At 49.0% G+C, this 20,824-nt stretch overlaps 1 protein-coding gene across 4 annotated transcripts in view; it reads left to right on the top strand.

The window, feature by feature from the left end:
• FNIP2 (folliculin interacting protein 2) overlaps nucleotides 1–20,824 on the top strand; it is a 127,946-nt gene that overhangs the window by 89,027 nt on the left and 18,095 nt on the right. For all 4 annotated transcript variants that reach the window (XM_069557289.1, XM_069557291.1, XM_069557290.1 and 1 more), the window contains 6 exons: nucleotides 5,372–5,573; nucleotides 5,845–5,933; nucleotides 8,497–8,643; nucleotides 8,759–8,928; nucleotides 13,941–15,102; nucleotides 15,802–15,958. In XM_069557289.1, coding sequence (XP_069413390.1) covers nucleotides 5,372–5,573; nucleotides 5,845–5,933; nucleotides 8,497–8,643; nucleotides 8,759–8,928; nucleotides 13,941–15,102; nucleotides 15,802–15,958 — 1,927 coding nt within the window. The remainder of the gene's footprint in view (nucleotides 1–5,371; nucleotides 5,574–5,844; nucleotides 5,934–8,496; nucleotides 8,644–8,758; nucleotides 8,929–13,940; nucleotides 15,103–15,801; nucleotides 15,959–20,824) is intronic.

Below are 20,824 nucleotides of genomic sequence, written 5' to 3'. Positions count from 1 at the left end.
TGAAAGAACAGGCTGAGATATGGGGGGCTGAGACATGTAGAGGGCGTCAGGCTGCCGGCACCCTCTTCTCCCAAAATTAACATCACGTGTTAATGTTTCTTTTTAAAAAATTATGCTCCAGGCATTTTGAGAACAACCTGTAAAATGAGTGTAAGGCTTTTCCATTAAAAGTATTTTACTTTCAGGACTGTGCTGGTGGTTCAGCAGTTAAGACCGCTCACTCCCTGCACAAGGGGCCTGGGTTCAATCCCTGGTCAGGGAACTAGATCCCACATGCGGCAACTAAGTCTCTGCACAGCCAAATAAATAAATACATTTAAAATATTTTACTTTCAGAATATAATAGGAATAATAGTGATCCGTGACTATTAACATAAACTTGTAAATTTCAAAAAAAAAAAGTTTTGATGCAGTAATTTTCTGTATAATCAGTAGTAATACTTCATACGATATCTTGACTCATAAGATTTTTCTGGCTCACTTTTCTGCAGATTCATTTGTTTAGGTCATCAGAATTTGTATGTCAGTTGGCATAATTGAAAGCAGTGTTAGCTGCTCCTTTCAAATGTAAGATGGCAGATAATTTTTGATAATTTTTCTGTTTTGGCAAAGCTCATTTTGTTTATTGTAACAGTTACTGAAGCTGTATAGATTATAACGACATTGAGATAAATTTTTAATTAACTTTAAAAATATAAATTTTAGTACATCTAGATCAGATTATTCTTATGGAAAAGTTTTGCTAAAGATTTTATTCTTCACACATATCCATTTTGTATGTCTGAATTCAATTTTAAATGTAAATTTATACAAGATTATTTTAATGTTTCCTCTGCCAATTCCTGCAACTTATGGAGGTCTTACAAGAAATTAGAAGCATCTTTGTGCATTGCATATAATTCAGAATGCCTGTTTATGCAGTCTATGTTGTCAATTATATGGAAAATTAATTTAAAATGGGCTTCCTTATTAATAATTTCGTCATCTAAAGCTTCATCTAGAAAGTATTGCGTATTTTCTATGCAGTGCAACAACCTCTACACTTGATTTCTATTTCTGTGCTTGTGAGTAGTTGCTTGGCAGTGTTGCTGCAGTTTTCAAAATGAGAGATTACAAACTCTTTGGAGAACTCTAGTAAGTCCCTGATGTATTAATACTTTACTGCATTGTAACTGTAGGCCCTTCTTTTTGATAATTCACTGCCCTGGGGCTCAAGACAAAAGAGCTGAGTATTTTTGCAGACCCCACAAGGGTGGGCTCTGATGATAGACAAACAAGCTGCCTCCACTGTGTCTCACTCAAGCCCTTTCTCGCCCAAGCCCTTCCCTCTCCCACAGCCATGACCTCTGCTGCCGCCACCAATCTGGGCCCAGGTCCCAGCCTTGCCACCTTGGGACCTCGTGGCACCTGGGTTCTGGTTGTGTGGGTATGTGCCTGACCCCAGGCTGACTGCCCAGCGTCCAAGCTCCCCGTGTGCTCAGCTGCCTGGCATCTGTGTGCATGCCTGTGTACATGCGTCATCACCCATCAGACTTCACTTAGCAGAAGTTAAAGGTGACCCAGTTAGGGATCAAGATCGTACCCACTGAATATTACCTCAAGCTTATTCTGAGAGCAGCCCTGCGAGGGGGCACAGCCTGGGCTGGCCCTGGGCTTGTCCTGTCTGACGCCCAGGATGGAAGAGCTGCAGGGACTCAGCATCCACCACTGCCTGTGAAGATCCTTCAGCTACAGGGGTGTCGCCCGTCTCCCTTGTGGCAGCACCCTTGTGGGAGTGGAGATTAGTCTCTGACACTGGACCAGAGAACAGTGGGTACCAGAGGAGTGATTGCTTCTGCTCTGAGGGAAAAGTCACAGCAAAGACTTCATTCCAGAGAGAGTTCAGGGTGGCCAGGGAGGATCTTCACAGTCCACAGGGTTGGCTGCTTGTGGACACCCGTACCTGGGGCCCTGCCATCCCACTTGGGGAGCTTTGGTGACTGGAGACAGGGCGGGCGGAGTCAGGGGGCAGTTTATCAGCTGATGCAGAGGTGCTGCCAGAGGGGTTGGGGAGAGAGGCTGCAGAGATTTCCCTGCTTAGTGGGGCTGTTGAAACCCTGAAGAAGCAGCTGTAATGCCCCAGAAAGGCTGCTAACTTGAATTATAAAATGAGTAACCAGAGTTGCTGATGAGATGTTCTTTGACATACAGAAATGGTGATTTCATATATTCCAGTGTAATCCACAGATTCAGTGTAAGTTCAGAGTGACATAAGCAGTTAGACTAAGTAGTCTTGAGATCAGCTACGGGTCACTGAGATGTACTTAAATAGTAGAGTTTTGGCTTCATTTAAGATCTTGAAGTATTCATAATGTATGTAAATGCTGTTCATAAGTGTCAACAAAGTTCTGTTTGGTTTTTTTAATAAGAAGAACAATTCAGTGTGTAGCTTGGTCTTCCCTTGACTTGAAGGCCTGTCAGCTGTGTGATTGCTCCCAGCCCCTCCCCTTAGTGCTCCAGCTGGGTGATCCCAGCAGACAGATCAGACGTGGGGCCAGAGCCGTGGGCATTCCCAGTGTCCAAGCAGTGAGCCAGGGCCAGCAGACAGAAGCCCTTGGCTCTGATTGCAGCGTGGTCATTGAAAAGCTTTCTGCTCTGAAGCAAGTCAGTCACTCTGCCTCAGTTTCCATGTTTGCAAAATGGACTGTGTATCTCGCCTAGTGCCCTGACACTAAAGCTATGGTAAAGTATTTGTGTGCATAGTTAAATGCTGAAAAACACTTTGAAGCATGCTATCATGTAGATTGATCTTAAAAGCATATTTACAGTAATACTCAGCCATAAAAAGGAAGGAATGTGAGTCAGTTGTAGTGAGGTGGATGAACCAAGAGCCAGTTATACAGAGCAAAGCAAGTCAGAGAAAAACGAATACCAGAAATATCATATATTAATGCATACATATGGAATCTAGAAAAATAGTACTGTTGAACCTATTTACAGGGAAGAAATGGAGTTGCAGACGCAGAGAACAGACTTGTGAGCATAAGCAGGGCAAAGAACGAGTAGGACAAATTGAGAAAGTAGCGTGTGTAAAATAGCTAGTGGAAAGCTGCTGTGTAACATAACACAAGGAGCTTAGCCTTGCGCTCTGTGATTACCTAAAGGGCTGGGATGAGAAAGGCGGGGGGTCTCAAGAGGGAGGGGATATTTATATAATTATGACTGATTTGAGTCGTCGTATGGCAGAAACCAACACAACATTGTAAAGTAATTTTCCTCCAATTAAAAAAAAAAATGATCCCAGGCTTAAAAAAAGTATATTTATAAATACCACATGGCCTGATTTATTCCAGTTTGCATGGCCAATCCAAGCCTACTACAGACTGAATGAAACTCAGCTGCTTTAGAATTCAGGGGAGCAAGTGAGAGCCAACACACTGTTAGAGCTGCAGGTGATTCTCAGAAATTCAGCAGGTGGCACCGTCTACTGTGCTGACTGGAGTTGGGTACTGTTTTCAGGGTGGAGCTGACTCAGACATCTGAAGAGAGCTGGATGGCCACTGCAGTTTGATTATTAGAGACCACATTGAGCAAGACATGCAGACTGGCATTTTTACTTTTGCAAAAGGAAGTAGGAGATGACAAAGAAGAAAGGGTTTCAAGAAAGGATTGGTATAACATAAGCTCAAAATTTCCTCTACAGAATACAAATAAACTGGTGCAGAGAATCAAAGTTATAGGACAGGTACTGTGGAAAAGAAGAGGGTGCATTGTATGAAATTAATTAAGAGCACCTCGACAGTTTCTTTCTGCCAAGCAAATAATTAGGATCTAGGGGTTTCTCAGAGAAAGCAGTTGCTGGTTTATTTTAATGCCTTGCATTTACAAGAGCACTGGGAGACCGTGTCCTTCCCCTGGTGTGTCTGTGAGTGAAGTCTTTTACTGATTTATCAGCCACACCAATGACATGGTCCTCTGAAGTTTGAACACGATGCCTGTCTCCTTTCCTTTTTTAATCTCATTTTAAAAGAGATAGTTTTCTTGACCATAAAACTTTTGATGTGTGTATGTTTTTAAAGTGTGGATATGTTCGAAATCTCCTATGAGTAGAGCACTAAATAACAAGTTAAAGACTGGGAATGAGGCTGGTTGCCTTGAGTTCTGCCAGCAGACGTGACCATCAGGGTGTAGTTTGTAGGAAAGGACATGGAGGAGGCAGCATCCTCCTGTGCTTAGCAACAGACAAAGCTGAACACTAGGGTCAATGAGAAAGATTTACTGCAAACCTACCTTGTGCCATGCTAGGCACTTTAATTTGCAGTGTGGTGTCACTTGCTTCGGGACTTCCTAAAGGTGGCGCTAGTGGTAAAGAACCCGCCTGCCAGTGCAGGAGACATAGATGCGGATTCTATCCCTGGGTCAGGAAGATCCCTTGGAGCAGGGCATGTCTGCCCCCTCCAGTATTCTCACCTGGAGAATCCCATGGACAGAGGAGCCTGGCGGACTACAGTCCATAGGGTCACAGAGAGTTGTACATAACTGGAGCGACTTAGCATGAATGCACATCCTTTGCTTTGGTGTCTTTATAGAAAAAAAACAAAATAATTAAAATCTTTCACTCTTGCGGTTGGCAGCTGCATGGTCATATAGCGGTTTTTCAGAATAAAGGAGAGACCTGGATTGGCGGTATTTGTGAGGTTCACCCCTTACAACAAATTGAATACGTATTCAGTTTGTTGGCTTCGTGCTTCTCTCATCCTAGAAGCAGAGTCTTTGCACAGAACGTTAAGTTGGTCCAGGTGCTGACTATAGTAGAAGAGAGGCTGGTCTTTCTTCTTGGGGGTTTCCCGGAGAATGTTCAAGGTCACGTGTCTTAGTCTCAGCATTTATAGGAGTAACTTCATCTAATAGTTTTAGTAACCTTGGGAAAGCAAACCTTGGCTACTAGTTAATGTCCAAACGTGATGTCCTGGTCACACAGTGGACCACAGAGGACCTTCCCTTTCAGAGATTCTTATCTACGGGTATCTATTAGCCAAAACTGAGGGCCTGTGTTTTGAGCCAACAGATGTTTCACACCCCTTCTGAAATACCGCCAGTCTGATGTAACACAGTCCAAGGGAAAAGGACTAAGAGTCTAATAAGAGGGCACTTTAAATTACTTTCAGTTCTCACTGAAGTTTCTTTTCATGTTAGGATAACATGGAGTATCAAGTGGAGGTTTTCATTTTCACAACAGGATCTGCCGGAGGATGACGCCTTAGCAGGGGATGTGGTCTGAGTGAGGACCACGTGCCCTGATAGGCTGTCAGGGTGCTGCCCTGGCTTCATGGCTCATTTTCACCGTGGTCCACTGATGCAGAGCGACTCCTCAAACCCCTTCTCCTTCCAGGTCAATGGATGAGACGTTCAGCCTGGCCGAAGAAACCTGCAGTTCCAACCCAGCCATAGTCCGGAGGAAGAAGATTGCCATAAGCATCATCTTTTCACTGTGCGAGAAGGAAGAGGCACAGAGGAATTTCCAGGACTTCTTTTTTTCTCATTTCCCCCTGTTTGAATCTCACATGAACAGGCTGAAGAGTGCCATTGAAAAGGTACTGAAAGTGCAGTGTGTGGCCCCGCGGGGCTGTAAGGGCTGCGGGCTCCCTCTACCGGGTCGCTTTCCCGGGGCGCGTGGGTTGGCGGCAGCAGAGGTAGACAGATCCGTGGGCGCACTGATGCCAGATGGCAGGTGCTCACTGCTTTGGGAAAGGGAGTTACTGCCTCCCATGTGGGCTGTAGCCTTGTCTCATGAATAAAGCCTGGTAGGTGATTGTGAAGGAATGTCGTCTCAGCATAAAGTGGCTTCTTTTCTCTCCACCGAAGGCCATGATTTCCTGCAGGAAGATAGCAGAGTCGAGTCTCCGTGTCCAGTTCTATGTCAGCCGTCTGATGGAAGCTCTGGGGGAGTTCAGGTAAGTTGGCAACGTTTGGTGAACCCAGCAAGGGACATTGTGGAGCAGCAGCCTTGAACCTTGACATGCGTGGAAACCGTGGCTCGGAATTCAGAGTTGGGGGCGAATTCCAACCTGGGGGCTGGCAGTTTTTGGTTATTTTAGCAGCTCCTTCCTTGGAAGCTAAGGCCCAAAGGAGCAAAAAGTTTAAGTCACCAGCCCCAAGTTATCCTCTTGACTGCCTGAGGGACAGTCTTTGATCTGATTGTCTTTACCAGAATGAATGGAGAAAACTCATGCTCATAGGTCTCACGTCATCTCACAGAAGCCTCAGAGTAAGCACTCTTAGCCCATTTTACAGATGCGGAAAACCTGAAGTCCAGATGTTCGTCCAGAGCGCAAGTGGGGAGAGTGTGTGTGTCAGGGACATGACACCCCAGTTTGTCAGGACCGTCCTGTGCACACCCGGAGTCCTCCCCGTGAGGGTCCTCCTCAGGACATAAATCACATGATCACCCTAGTGTATCTTTGCTGTGAGTTCCTAATTGGCGACCTTTGTATCCTACAGACCAGTTTTCTAGAGGTCTTGCCCCTCGTGTCAGGCAGAAAGGTGGTCTGTTCTGGGGGCAGGTGGGATTTACGGTCACCAGGCTGAGCAGGGTTGTTGCAGCACTCCTTAGGGCCGGCTTCTTGGGCGGGGAGTGGAAGCCCCCTCTGAAGCAGTCACGAGCTAATGAATGAATCTAACTGTTCCTCTCTAGCTGCAGAACAAAAATGTTTACAATTCTTAGAACGTTAGAAGGTTTTTGTGATGATTAAGGTAAAGGCTGGTGAACTCAGATGCTGCTTGAAGCAAAGTCTCCATCCAGTCTTTGCTGAGCCCTCAATTTATGTATAAAGTATTCCAGTAACAAATGACTCATTATCTGAGGTTGCTCAGATCAAGTCAGATATTTAAGGAATATGTACAGCTGTGTGTTTCGGAGGCAGTGTGGTGACTGGAGAACCTCCTGCAGTGTAGGCACCCTGGGGCTGCTGTGGCAGACTCCAGGCTGGCTTGTGCTGGAGCGTCTGCACACTTGTTTAACGAAAGGTCCAGCTCTTAAAGCACAGGATCAGAGGCCTTGCTGTGGATGGATGATGGGTCTTGTTCTTAGTTTAGCAAACCGCTGCTGAGAAACGATGACAGCATGGTGTGTTATTGCTTGGAGACCTTGGCTTCAGTAGGTGAACCCCAGGTCCGTGTGGCTGTAACTGGTCCCTCCTGCTTACTCAAAGATGCTCTGCTTTGTGCCAAAGCAGGATCCTGTGTCCCAGCTCCTTGATGCACATGGCCCCAGACTGAGGTCAGAATATGCCTCATGTATATTCACCGGGGAGAGGGGATCTGTCCTAGCCTCAGAGGCAGAAAGGTGGTCTGCTCTGGGGGGCAGGTGGGATTCATGGTCAACAGGCTGAGCAGGGCTGTTGCAGTGCTTCTTAAAGCCAGTTTCTCAGTGGGGAATGGAAGCCTAGGCTAAGTCGGTGTGCTTGCTGGAAAGACCCCTGTGAGCCACAGGGGCTGGAGCAGAGCCCGCGGCACCAGGTGTCCTCATTGGAGTGTGTGTCTGCTGTAAGGAACCTAGCTCTGCTACACTCGGTTTCTGTCCTAAGAATTTGATTCTGTTAGTCCATGTAAGAATCTAGTAAATAATATAGTGAAGAAGAGACATTTATGTGGCTTTTTCATCTGAAGTGAATAAAGTGCTTTGGTTTAGAGGAGGAAAGTGCTGACGAGAAATTGGGAGAGTTGAGTTGCTTCTGGTCACATTTTAAGTCTAGCATATTTGATCTTTCTTCCTTATTTTTTTTTTTTTGTAAAAATTGCCCTAGATTCTGACACAAGGCATCGTAAAGGATATTTTACATCAGTGTTTAGTATACATTTCCTGAAAAAGGGGTCTCTGATGCAGCTGCTCAGCTTTTCTGTTGTGCAAATGTACCGAAAGATAATAGGGAAATGATGAGCATGGCCATGTGCCAATAAAGCTTTATTTATAATAAAGGTCAGATTTGACCTGTACATTGTGTCCTGGTTTACCAACCCCTGTTTCATATTACTTTATTTTCAGTTTTCTTTGTAAAACATTTTATTATTGGAGTATAATTGCCTTACAAAGTTGTGTTAGTTTCTGCTGTACAACAGTGTGATTCAGCCACTAGTATACATATATGTCCCCTCCTCCTTGAGCTCCCCTCCCATGCCCCCGGTCCCACCCCTCTAGGTCATCACAGAGCCCTGAGCTGAGCTACCTGTGCTCTACAGCAGCTTCCCCCAGCTGTCTGTTTTACATGCGGTAGTGAATATATGTCAGTGCTACTTTCCCAGTTCACCCCCAGTCTCCTTCCCACACTGTGTCCACCAGTCAGTTCTCTTTGTCTGTGTCTCTGTTCCTGCCCTGCAACCCACCCCTGTATTACATTCTGCTTTGAATGCCTTAGGGACTCCATAGATCCAGATGACTGTTTTCTCCTGGGTTCCTTTATGCACAGGTCATCCACCACAACACCTGTGACAGTTCCCTGCTCCCTTTCTCTTCCATAGAGGGACGATCTGGAGCCTGTACTCCGTGCCCAGGATCGCCGAGCCCGTATGGCTGGCCATGATGTCCAGCACTTTGGAGAGGACCCAGCTGTGCCAGCGCTTCCTCAAGGAGTTTACACTCCTGATAGAGCAGATCAACAAGAACCAGTAAGGGCGGCCCACTGGGGCCTTGCATGGCAGTTCCTCGCCCGTGTACATGCTGTGGGTGACTGCCTCTTCCTGCATTGACTTACTTGCTTATGTTTTCTCCCATTTCTCCAAGGTTCTTTGCTGCCCTGCTGACTGCAGTCCTAACCTACCACCTGGCCTGGGTACCCACCGTCATGCCCGTTGACCACCCACCCATCAAAGCCTTTTCTGAGAAACGCACCTCTCAGCTGGTCAACATGCTCGCCAAGACACACCCGTACAATCCTCTCTGGGCGCAGCTGGGTCAGTACCTGATGTGACCATTCAGAGGCCATGTGGGATGGAACTGCAGAAACAGCAACGTTTTCGGTTGATATTCGCCATCCAACCCAGCGATTCCCAGGTGTCACTGGGCTGGCAGGGAACAGGAGACTGGCGCACAGATTCTACCTGTGAAGCAGGACCCTCACCCCACCAGAGCCTCATTCTGGTCTTTAAAGCCATGCAGGCCCGCTGGGCCCTCCCAGATGGCAGCCACAACTGCTCCTCTGGTGGGCTTCCTTAATGCTGGCACCACTGACACTTGAACCAGAAAATTTTTTGTTGGTTGTGGGGAGAGGGGCTGTCTGTGCCTGGTCAGATTTTTTTTTTTTTTTTTTTGGTAATATTTATTTGGCTGTACCAGATCTTAGTTGTAGTGTTGGAATCTAGTTCCCTAACCAGAGATGGAACCCAGGCCCCCTGCATTGGGAGCATGGAGTTTTAGCCACTGGACCACCAGAGAAATCCCTGGTCAGATGTTCAGCAGCATCACTGGCCTCTGTTCACCAGCTGCCAGTGAAAACCCCTCTTCCAAAGTTGTGATGATGAAAAATGTCACTAGACATTGCTGAGTGTCCTGTAGGGGGCAGGACACCCCTGGTTGAGGCCCACTGCCCTACAGAGGGTGGACTGGATAGGAGGAAAGTCAGAGAAAAAAGAGAGTAAGCACACGCTATGATTCCGTTACCTTTTAAGTTTGAGCCGAGGGCAGAGACCTTGTCTTTCTGTCCACCGCCCCCTGGGCTACTTCCTCCAAGCTTCACACTCGGGCCTAGCGCAGGGACCTGGCGTGCCATGTGGCAGCTGGCGGAGCATGGGCTTGTGAGACCAGGGCTCAGGGTGGGAGAGGGGGGTGCCAGAGCCTCTCACCAGCAGAGCCTGCAGTGACCAGTCAGGCTTGCATACCTGCTCTGTCCCAGGACCCTGTCCGTCGGCTGGACCCAGGGCTGGGATGACAGGCAGCTCATTCTTGGGACACCTGCTGCCTGTGGAGGAGGCAGGTTGTATTGAGAACATCCCGAGCACTCCTTTGGTGGGATGGGCAGAGGCCAGCCCACAGAGAGAGAGAGTGCACAGTGCGGAGGGTGAGGGCCAGGGCCAGACGGCTGGACTAGAACCCTGCCTCCTGGGCAAGCGGCCTAACCTCCGTGCCTCTGCTTCTTTGTCTGTGCTATGGGACGTGACAACTCATGGCTGCTGTGGGAACTCCACTGCTTATCTGTAAGTGGCCTTGTCCATTCTGCTGCTGCAGCTGTTAATATGACAGGGGCCACGGGAGATAGAGGAGTGAGTAGAGGGGGCTTTCAAGGAAGACACACTTGTTCAGTCACTAAGTCATATCTGACTCTTTGTGACACCATGGACTACACACCAGGCTTCCCTTGCCCTTCACTATCTCCTGGAGTTTGCTCAGATTCACTTCAGTTGAATCAGTGATGGTTGGATGGCATCACCGATTCAACTATCTCATCCTCGGTCATCCCCTTCTCTTGCCCTCAATCTTTCTCAGCATCAGGGTCTTTTCCAGTGAGCTGGCTCTTTGCATCAGGTGGCCAAAGTATTGGAGCTTCAGCATCAGTCCTTCCAGTGAACAGTCAGGGTTGATTTCCTTTAGGATGGACTGCTTTGATCTCCAAAGAACTCTCAAGAGTCTTCTCTAGCACCACCGCTCAAAAGCATCAGTTCTTCTGTGCAGAGTTAGAAGAGCAGCATTTTCCAGAAAAGAACTTCAGACTGGGGACAGGCACAGCAACCCTGGGAAAGAGCATATTCTAGTAGTAATGAAATGAGAGCTGTCACTGTGAGCCACATTCTATTTCAGGTGCTTTCTGCACATACTAATTAATTAGAGTCTCATTCTCACCCTGTTGCTGCATCCTCACTCTATTACAGATAATGAAGCTGTCTTTCTCTGTGCCCTGGGTCATGAAGTGTGTGAGGAGGAAGGAGGGTGCGTTTCCCATGTTAGCAGGATCCTAGGTGCAGATGAGTTAACTGAAGGATATACGGGTGTCCTGAAGGGGAAGGAGCCGGGAGCCCAGCTCCTTCTGGGTTGTCGGGTTCTTCCCAGGGAGGACCAGGCACTGCCGTTCTAGTTATGGACAACAGGCTTGATGAAAAACTTATTAAGAGGTGACAGAAGGGGGCCAGATGTTTAGAAAACATGGTGTTTCTTGGTGCCCAGTCACCCATTTTAAAGGAGCATGAATTGAGTGGTGTACATTTAACTGGATAAATATATGTATACTTAGCTGTGCTTTCCATGTGAGGTTTAACTAATTGAGATCAGTTCCCTGTGTTCGGTATAACAAGGCAGAGTCCCTTCCTCTGGGCCCAAAATCCTCTTTCAAAGGAGAGCATATGTTTTCGGAAGTACCCTCTCAGCACCCCAACAATCCAGCAGGGCCTGCTGTGGTCAGACTGAGGACAGGGTGCAGCCAGAGGTACAGTCACAGGGGAGAGCTTTATGAAGCCAAGAGTTAAGTGATGGTTGAGTTTCCAGTATTACAGAACATCGAGGGCTGCACTATTTTGACAGGGAGACACTTATTTCCAAAGATTGTTATTATTTTTATTAAACATTCACCAAGTCACAGCAAACAGGCAAATATAAATGGCCAGGAATATGCCTGGTACTAATGTACTTGTTAGGAGAAGGCGATGGCACCCCACTCCAGTACTCTTCCCTGGAAAATCTCATGGAAGGAGGAGCCTGGTAATCACGGTTCTTCAGTCACAGAGAAGGTCTGTCTTGAATGATTTCAAGGCCCGTTTGCGAGTTTGCCAGGACGGGCCCTACTGCCACCTAGCCCCGCCCGTGTTCCTGCTCATCTTCTTGATGAACACTGGGGCCGAGTTAACACTGGTGTCGTGTGAATCCCTGGTATGGCCGTGACACTCCGCAGCCACAGCAGACGTGATCACGGGAAGTAGCGGTAATATGCTGTTAGTCAAGAAAGTTTTCTCAAACAAAAGTGCTTGTCCAGAGTGCAGCTGCAGTTCTGAGTTATTTTCAGTTCATGCATGCTTTCTCAGTCAGGTGCAACAGCTTCCGAGGTAAAGTTCTGCTAGCTTGTAACTTAGTCCTTTTATAGAGGGGATCACGTGGTTACACTTCTGTCTTGCCCATTACCTGTTCTCAGAGTCTTATTCTAGGAATCCTCTCTAGAGGAGAGGACCCGCTTCTGATGGGTCCTATCACTTTCTCCTCAGTCTTAGCCTTAGCTGTATGATTAATCTTATCTAAGAATTGTCTCCCCCTCTCCCTCTAGATGGAGTCCAGATTTCTGAGTTCTTACCTGTAACTGTCACCACATATCTCCTCTCCTTTACTTAGGGTCGTTCCACATTTTGATTTATTCCAGCATTCTGCTTATTCCCAAAGTGGTTTCTGACTCAGGGTTGCTCCTGCAGAGATGTAAGGGAGGTAAATCTACGTGAAACACTCAGCGCTGTGCCTGCAGTCAGGAAATGTTGGCTTTTTGTTGTAATTGTCAATATTATTATCAAAGTACCAGAGATACACCTTACGAAGGGTAGTACTCAGGTTTTATGAAATGCAGCAATTTTAATGCTCAGGTACTGGACAGACACCTGTGATGAGAAGCCTGTGCTGCTGGTTCTCAAAGGTTTGCCTTTCTTCTGCCTTTAGCCAGTTTTTAGTCAGCATGTCAGGATATAACTTATAGCACATTTTTCTCCAGTAGGATTTCCAGATGACCTAAGAGAAAAAAATCAGATTCATTATTCATGACCAAGTTATTTTTTCTTATTAATCAAATTGATTCCACTTGATGTTCCTGTGTATTGAGCAAACCATTTCATTATTTTGAATTGATTCACTGCACTTCTGCTCAGAGATCCCAGAATTTGGATGTATCCCCAAGGCTCATTGCCCTCGGATTCTTCTAAAAAAGATCTCATCATTCTAGTTTCCAAAATAAATTATTTGGTTTGGTCACAAATAAGAGCTCTCGTTTTAGCTGTCCTTGGAGAGAAGGGAGCCAGCTGGCCCACTGACCTGCATGGTGAGACCCAGCCCGAAAATGGGGGACTGTGTGCATGGCACTGCACACAGCCCTGAACCCAGTATACACACTGGTGCTGTACACACCCATGCTGCACCCAACATACACCAGCATCGCACCTAGCACACTCCCATGCTGCACCTTGCACACACCTGCTGAACCCAGTATACACATTGGTGCCTTACACAGTATACACACCCATCCTGCACCCAGCATACACCAGCATCACACCCAGCACACTTCCATGCTGCACCTTGCACACACCTGCTGAACCCAGTGTACACACTGGTGCTGTACCCAGTATACACACCCATGTTGCACCCAACATACACCAGCATCACACCCAGCACACTCCCATGCTGCACCTTGCACACACCTGCTGAACCCAGTATGCACACTGGTGCTGTACCCAGTATACACACCCATCCTGCACCCAGCACACTCCCATGCTGCCCCTTACACACACCTGCACGGAACCCACTATATACACTGGTGCTGTACCCACTATACACACCCATGCTGCACCCAGCACACTCCCATGCTGCCCATTGCACACACCTGCACAGAACCCAGTATACACACTGGTGCTGTACCCACTATACACACCCATGCTGCACCCAGCACACTCCCATGCTGCCCGTTGCAGACACCTGCACTGAACCCAGTATACACACTGGTGCTGTACCCAGCATATCCCTGCACTGCACCCAGTAACACCCGAGCTGCACCCACCACACTGCCCGTGAGCACCCAGATCAGGGCTGCTCCTGACCGGCCTTCCCAGGCAGACGTTCCATCCCAGAGGGAAACGAAAAGATGGTCATTCTAGGAATTAATCTCTGTGCCTCAGGTGTGTGAAGTGAGTCTGGTCTGGGAACACGTCATCCGTGTTGCTCCTGTTCAGGCTGACACAGCCTTGAAGCGCTCATCCAGGTGACTGTGTCTTTGTGTCCACTTGGCCTCTAGGCGACCTTTACGGAGCTATCGGCTCTCCAGTGCGGCTGACGCGCACAGTGGTGCTGGGGAAGCAGAAGGACTTGGTGCAGCGGATACTGTACGTGCTGACCTACTTCGTGCGGTGCTCAGAGTTGCAGGAGAACCAGCTGATGTGGAGTGGGGGCCCCGCGCAAGGCGAGCAGATGCTGCACGGGAGCAGCATCACCACCGCCCTGGAGAGGGGCGAGGTGGAGGAGTCTGAGTACGTGGTGGTCACGGTGAGGAGTGAGCCTGCCCTCCTGCCACCCACCCTGCCCGTGACCACAGCCGAGGTGGACGCTGACCCCAGAGACCTGTGTCCCCAACTTGATGGAGAAGGAGGCGGGGCCCTGGAGAAGAGCCTAACAGCCCACAGCGCGTGGAGACCTCAGGGCGCATCGTTAGGGGACGAGGAGAGTAAGGAGCCCCCTCGAGGCGGCTCTGCGAGGCTCCCCAGCGGTGCAGGTGTGGGCGTGGGGCTGAAGATGAGCCCTCCAGCCATCGGGGCGGAGCCAGGAGGGGAGATGCCCAAGAAGCTGCCAGACCGGTCGGCGGCCAGGCCATGCCCTGATGGACGTCTCCGGGACAGGCCGCCCTGGGAAAAGGTCACCTTCCACATCGGGAGCTCTGTGTCTCCAGAGTCGGACTTTGAAAGTCGCACCAAAGCAATGGAGGAGCGGCTACAGGCTTGCAGGTGTGCGGAGCCAGAGCCAGCACAGGGACCCCTGGCTGGGCCTGGGGTGGCTGCCGACCCAGCCCAGGAGGGCCAGGACCAGTGCTCTCTGACGTGTTCCCGGTCCCCTGGGGCGTCGCGGGGGGACAGAGATGTCAGGACCGAGGCTGCTGCGGAGGTTGCTGGGGCGCCGGGTGCACCTGCCAACCCTACAGGCGCACTGGCACTGCCAGGGGGTTGGAGGGGCAAGGATGCAGACGTGCCTGCAGTGAGTGGGTGCACCGCTCCTGTGCCCAGTGGCGATGCTGGCTTCAGGGTGGAAGGTGGCCTCCCCCGGAACGAGAGCTCCGACAGCGCCCTCGGAGACAGTGATGACGACACATGTGCAGCGGCCTCGCCGGACCTGGGTCCTGGAAGTGATCCTGATGTGGACCATGACCAGAGCGAAGGGTCACTGGAGGTGGAGCTGCCGCTCCCCAGGTAAGGCCGGTGAGGGGCAGAGTGAATTGGGTCAGATGCTGCCGCTCCGGCCGCTGAGGGATGCGGAGGTGGTGGGGAGCATCCTCGCCATCCTCGAGGAAGATCTGTGGCCATGGACGCCCAGCCTCGGAGGGCGGAGGGTGGATGTGCTGGTAGGTTACGCCCCCGAGCAGCTTTTCCCCTGCCTGTCTGGTCAGGACAGCTTCAGGTGGTCGGGAAACAGCACCTCTTCCTAAGGCAGCATCAGCAGATGACCTGGTCTGTAAAGCAGTAACTAGAGATTTGTCCCTTCTCTGTCCTGGCACCCCCCTATGCAGGTGTGTGAGTTCCTGGAGCCAGACTTTGCCAGTGACACCCCCCCAACACACACACACACACACACACACACACACATACACACACGGAGTTTTTCTTCTCTCCCGACCCAGCGTCTGGAGGATGAGCTCTGTGAGGCACAAGAACAGACTCACAGCCAGCCACCAGAATATCTGATTTTTCCTGCTCTTCCTCTTCATGAAAGTTCCTTTTCCCTTCAACTCCCTTCCCTTCCTGCACCAGTGACCTGCTTCCCAGAGGACTCCTTATGTGACCGTCCCTGGATCTGTTTCTCTCACCTGTGTCCCTGAGGCTTTGTTCCCACTGCAGTGCAAGAAGGGAGCACGTTTGTGTTGTGCGTGCTGATAGCTGGTCTTGTTTTAGGTCTCAGAGCATCAGCAACCCCAATGTGAGAAACTTCGGCCGCTCCCTCCTGGCGGGGTACTGCCCCACGTACATGCCAGACTTGGTGCTTCACGGGACCAGCAGCGACGAGAAGCTGAAGCAGTGCCTAGCAGCCGACCTGGTCCACACGGTCCAGGTGAGTGATCCCAGTTGGGAGCCTCAAGCTGCTGACCAGGGGGTGAATGAGGGGGCAGCCAGCCGAGGTGGGCAGTCACAGGTAGTCTTGGGATTGTTGCTACAGATGCTGCCGGGGTGACGGGAACCAGTGAGGCTGCTGAGACATCTGGGGATGCGCGGAGCTAGAGGCTATGAGCACCACAGGGCACAGCAGTGGGGAAAAGAAGAGGGGCTGCCTGGCTGTCGGAGCACGATGGGCTGGGGGGACCCCCGACCTCTCACTCCTCCAGCCGCTGAGCTCCTACAAGGCTTCCTTTGGGCTAAGCCCAGCTAGAAGCCACAGAGTGAGGAGGTCATAGCTAATGCAGATCCAGGCCTGCGGTCTGCAGAGCTCACCTCTGCACAGGACAGGGAAGGGCACAGGGTGAATCTGGAGGTGGGTGGGGCAGGCCAGGCAGACAGAACAGTCAGCACAGATGGTGACAATTATGTGCATCCCAGGGAGGACCAAAGAGATGTCACATGTGTTTTGCTTTTTAGTTGATCCTTACAAGTTCCTAAAAATAATCTGTTTTAACTGATTTGTCATTAAGTTCACTTTGATGGCTGTTCGAGGATGACTGTATAAAGATTAACACATCTTATGGAAAATTGCCTCGTGGCTGCCTCTTAGTGCTTCTCCACTATCTGCAGTGTGACAGGAACTAAGCATTGGAGGAAACCATGTCAGTCTGGCAGACCTGTTTTTAATTGAGCCGCTATTGGGCAGACGTGCAAAAAAAAATAGCTGTATTGTATTGGAAGCATATTGTATCTTAGACAGTAGGAAAAGTCCTCTTTGCGTCAGGAAAATTGGAATTTGGCTGGTTACTTTCTCCTCACCCAACAAGTTCTTTTCGAGAGGTAGAACAGAAGGCAGTGCGTGCAGTCTTTGGCCTTGAGCCTCTCCTCTGTGAAGACCAGACTTCCATCAGGCACAGGCCAAGCAGGCTGGAGTTATTTGTGTGAATGGGAAGAAAAGCTTGATGGTGAAGCAGCTGCACTCACCCCCGAACTGGGAAGGAGGAGGTTGGGGGAAGGGTCCTGAGGCTGGTGCCCCGCCCCATGCAGGGACTGGTACTGGGTTCCTGACCCACCCTGGTTTGTGCTTGGCCACCACCCGCCCCAGGCCAGCCCTGGAAGGAGGCAGTGCTGTCGTCCTCTGTCTACATAGTCCTCAGGAGCACTGTCCTTGCCTGTCATCTCAGAGGCCCGCACGTCAGTGACCTTGGAGAAAGGAGATGCCCCTCTTGGACAGTGCTCTTTCTAGGTCATCTGAGCCACGCATACATTTAGTGGCCACCAGGAGCCGTAAGGCAGGCAGGGGATTTGAGGCCCTCCTTTTGCAGCACCATGCGTTCATGATCATGTATGCAGCACCCGTGGGGTTTTTGGTTCGCTCGTGTCGGTTTGATCTGTAAGAACACTGGTGCTGCTCACTGGACCCTTCTCCCATGGAGCCTGGGTTCTGCTCTGACAGGTGTGCCAGGAGAGCACATGTAAACCCACAGGGCCGTCGTCACCCACCCGTCCTCCAGCAAGTTATCATCCAAATACCCTAGACCTACTAACCACAACTATGAACATGCATCTACAGACTGATTGTCCTCCCTGAACTGATTATCTGCAGAACCATTCCATAGGCTGACACATTCAGATGTTTTGTGTATTAGGTTTCCATGGTGACCATCTAGGTCTATAATTCTTACATTTAAAGAAACAAAACCATGTTTCCTCTGCTTGTGCTCTCAAAGACCTGTCATGTCCATTTTCTCTTCCTTTTAAAGGTAGTATTTTCACACTGCAGCTGTTCTCGTCTCTGCAGACTGTGCAGTCAGCCTGAGAGATGGAAAGTTATTAAGCCTAATAACCTACATTGTGTCGAATGGTGGGAACATCTCCCATGCAGTCTGCGTGGGTGTTAATAGGGAATTGCAAGGGTCATAAAAATATCTTCAGAAGAATGTATCCAATCAGCATTAGTGGAGTTCTGATTTCACTTGGCACATTCATCATAATGAATTTTGCTTTTGAAATAAGTGTTCCATTTGAACTTCTCAGACTGGGATCCTGCTCCATGGCAGTGTTTAAATAAAAACAGCCTCCTTTCAACTGCCACTGACAAATATTTGTTGGAAAATAAATTAGGAGGTTTAGGAGGCGGAACATTATATTAAATGACTGCTCCACAAAGCCTAATAATTATTTAAATTCTTGAGTGTGTTGCCAGAGAAAAAAGCAAAGATCCAAGAACAGGAGCCAAGTTAGGAATGAAATACTGAGTTGTTGAGGAGGAAGAGCTCGGGATAAATTTCTCTCTCATAATTTACTTTCAAGAACCTGGTTTTTGAATTTTAATAATTCCTAATATTCATGCCACACTTCATCCAGCTTCGAGATTCATAGTTGTTTACAGAGAAGGATTTTTAACTTTTTAAGAGCAGTTGATTTACAGTATTGATCTGTTTTCGAGGCCTGTGCATGACACGATTGTGAAATCTGTCTTCTGTAAATACGCACTTCTGTAACCTCAGTGGGCTGGGTTGTGGAGTTTCTTCTCTCACTGAGGTACTGCGTCTGGAGCTCCCAGTACTAAGAAGTTCTTTTTGTGCATTTCATTGTCCTAGACTCTTATGATAGAAAGAAGTATTAACTTTATTTCATTCATTTCCATTTTTGTTACCGGCTTCCACGTGGTAAGATTCTAATGGCCTTTAAATATTTTAACATGTGTTCTTATTTAATCCACCTACTACCTCTGTTCCATCGTTTGAACTGTTTCTCTGCCTCCTAATGCATAGATTATACAGCTGCCTTGAATTAGGCTGAGGTCATACTTAGTTTCATTTTTTTCCTGCCGCATCTAAACGTGAATTCTTTCTTCTGTTTTCCTTTTGACTTTGAAGGGTGAAGTGGGAGAGCCGGCTTCCCTCTGTACCCATGACTCTCCAGGAGCTTTTTCTCTCTCCTTTGTTTTATTTGTGTCTTGTCCGCCCGTGGGTACTGCTGACCCACGGGTTCTGGGTACTGCTGACCCACGGGTTCTGGGTACTGGGCCGGGGCAGCTATGAAGTTGCAGGGAGCGGAGGTGGTGGAGGAGGCTGACTCGACATTGATGCTGTGGTGTTACTGCTTGTTCGATGGTCATCAGGTAAATCTGTTGGCTTTGCTAGGCCTCAGAAAAACATATTTAGAGGAATAGAAAAAATGTAACCCAGCAGTTAAGCATGCAGCTTCTAAAGGCAGACGTATCTGCGTTTGAGTCATGGCTTACCCCTTGTGGCTGTGTGGCCTTGGGCAGGTTTCTCTCATCTTCCAACCATCTTTTTCATGTTCTAGAAAATGATAGTACTTGTAGGTCTGATTGAAGACTGTGAGATGATGCGTGTCTGTTGTTGAGCACAGCGCCCTGCACATTACTGAACACCCATTAAACAGTAGCTATTAAAATGACACCGTGAACGTGCTTTGTAAATGAGTTTTCCAGGGTGCTTACTCTCTGGGTGATGAACAGAAGCAGTGCCCATTCATTCAGTGTTAATGGCTGCTGAGTTCCCTCTGCCATGACTGTCCAAGGAGCAGGCCAAGCCACTTAAAGCTCTGCAGGGTCAGGTCATCAAGACCAAAATTAGCATCACACATTGTTTCTTTTAAGAAAAACTGTATGCTAGGGCTTCAGGCATCTCCAGAACACTCTCTAAAACAAGGATATGGCAACCTCTTTCATTTAAGAGTAGCAACAGGTTGACTCCAGAAATCAGTAGTGCAGATAAGGAGCTTTGCTAATGGCTTGGCTGTGCTGTGAGCCTCAGATACCTAACGGAGCCCGTGCCATGCCATCAGCCAATGAGGTTATGAAAGAGCCGCGAGTCACAGGGACCGATAAAGCATTGCATTAGTAACAAAGACAACGCTGAGGTGGCCCAGATCAGCAGCCACCTTCAGTCAGTGGTGGTGTAGAGGAAACAGCCGTGCAGAACACATCTGCTGTTTGAGACAGAACAGCTCTGCTCGCCTCCTTTCCTGGGTGGGGTGGTGAGCATGGTGGGGCCATGGACCTTCAGCCCCAACTCACTGTTGGGGGGGGTGTGTGTGTGTACATGTACATATGTGTCTGTATAAATGCACATGTATAAGTATGCACACTGGGTTATGACATTCAAATGTATTTCTTACTGCACGTGGTGATTTTAAAAAATACTTGAAGAAACTACTGGTATCTGGGTATTGCCAACTCCAGTCTGAAATCTTGGTGACCCCTCCCCTCCTCAGAGCCCCTCCACCTGCAGCCATTACCTGCATGGGGCCACTTTGCACACAGCCATGGAGGGCTCCTTCTCAAATAGGGATTTGATTGGTCACTCTTCTACCCTCCCAGGGGCCCATTGCTTTAGAGCGTGAAATCTAGTCTTCTTGGCTGGGATCGCCCCTTGTATGTCCTTCACACACACACACACACACACACAGTCACACTGTCGATCAGCCTTGAACTCCCCTCCTCTCTTCCACCTCCTGGCTGCTTGCTGTGTTCCGTCTGTCTCAGGCACCATGGAACCAATTTCTGTGCCATTTGCAGACCTCCTCCTGATGTTGCCCCTTCTCTGAAACCATTCCAGTCCCTTTGCACATGACAGTTGCTTCAACCTCCAGTGTCTTCTCCTGCCAGGCTTGCAGTGCCCAAGCAGGGAGGGGGCTTCAGTCCTACCAGTCCAGCACCCAGTCCAGGGACAAGCGGCACAGTGTGGTCCCCCTGTGCCGGTTAGAGAAGTGTGTGTTCCTTCAGGTGACACTGTGCTGTAGACTGTGACCCTCCTAAAGCAGAGAGAAGTGATAGACTCTGCATTTA

Source organism: Ovis canadensis, chromosome 17 (genome assembly GCF_042477335.2).
Source record: "Ovis canadensis isolate MfBH-ARS-UI-01 breed Bighorn chromosome 17, ARS-UI_OviCan_v2, whole genome shotgun sequence".
Classification (NCBI taxonomy): Eukaryota; Metazoa; Chordata; class Mammalia; order Artiodactyla; family Bovidae; genus Ovis; species Ovis canadensis.
The sequence above is the reverse complement of the archived record's forward strand: the minus strand, read 5'-3'. Positions and strand labels throughout refer to the sequence as shown.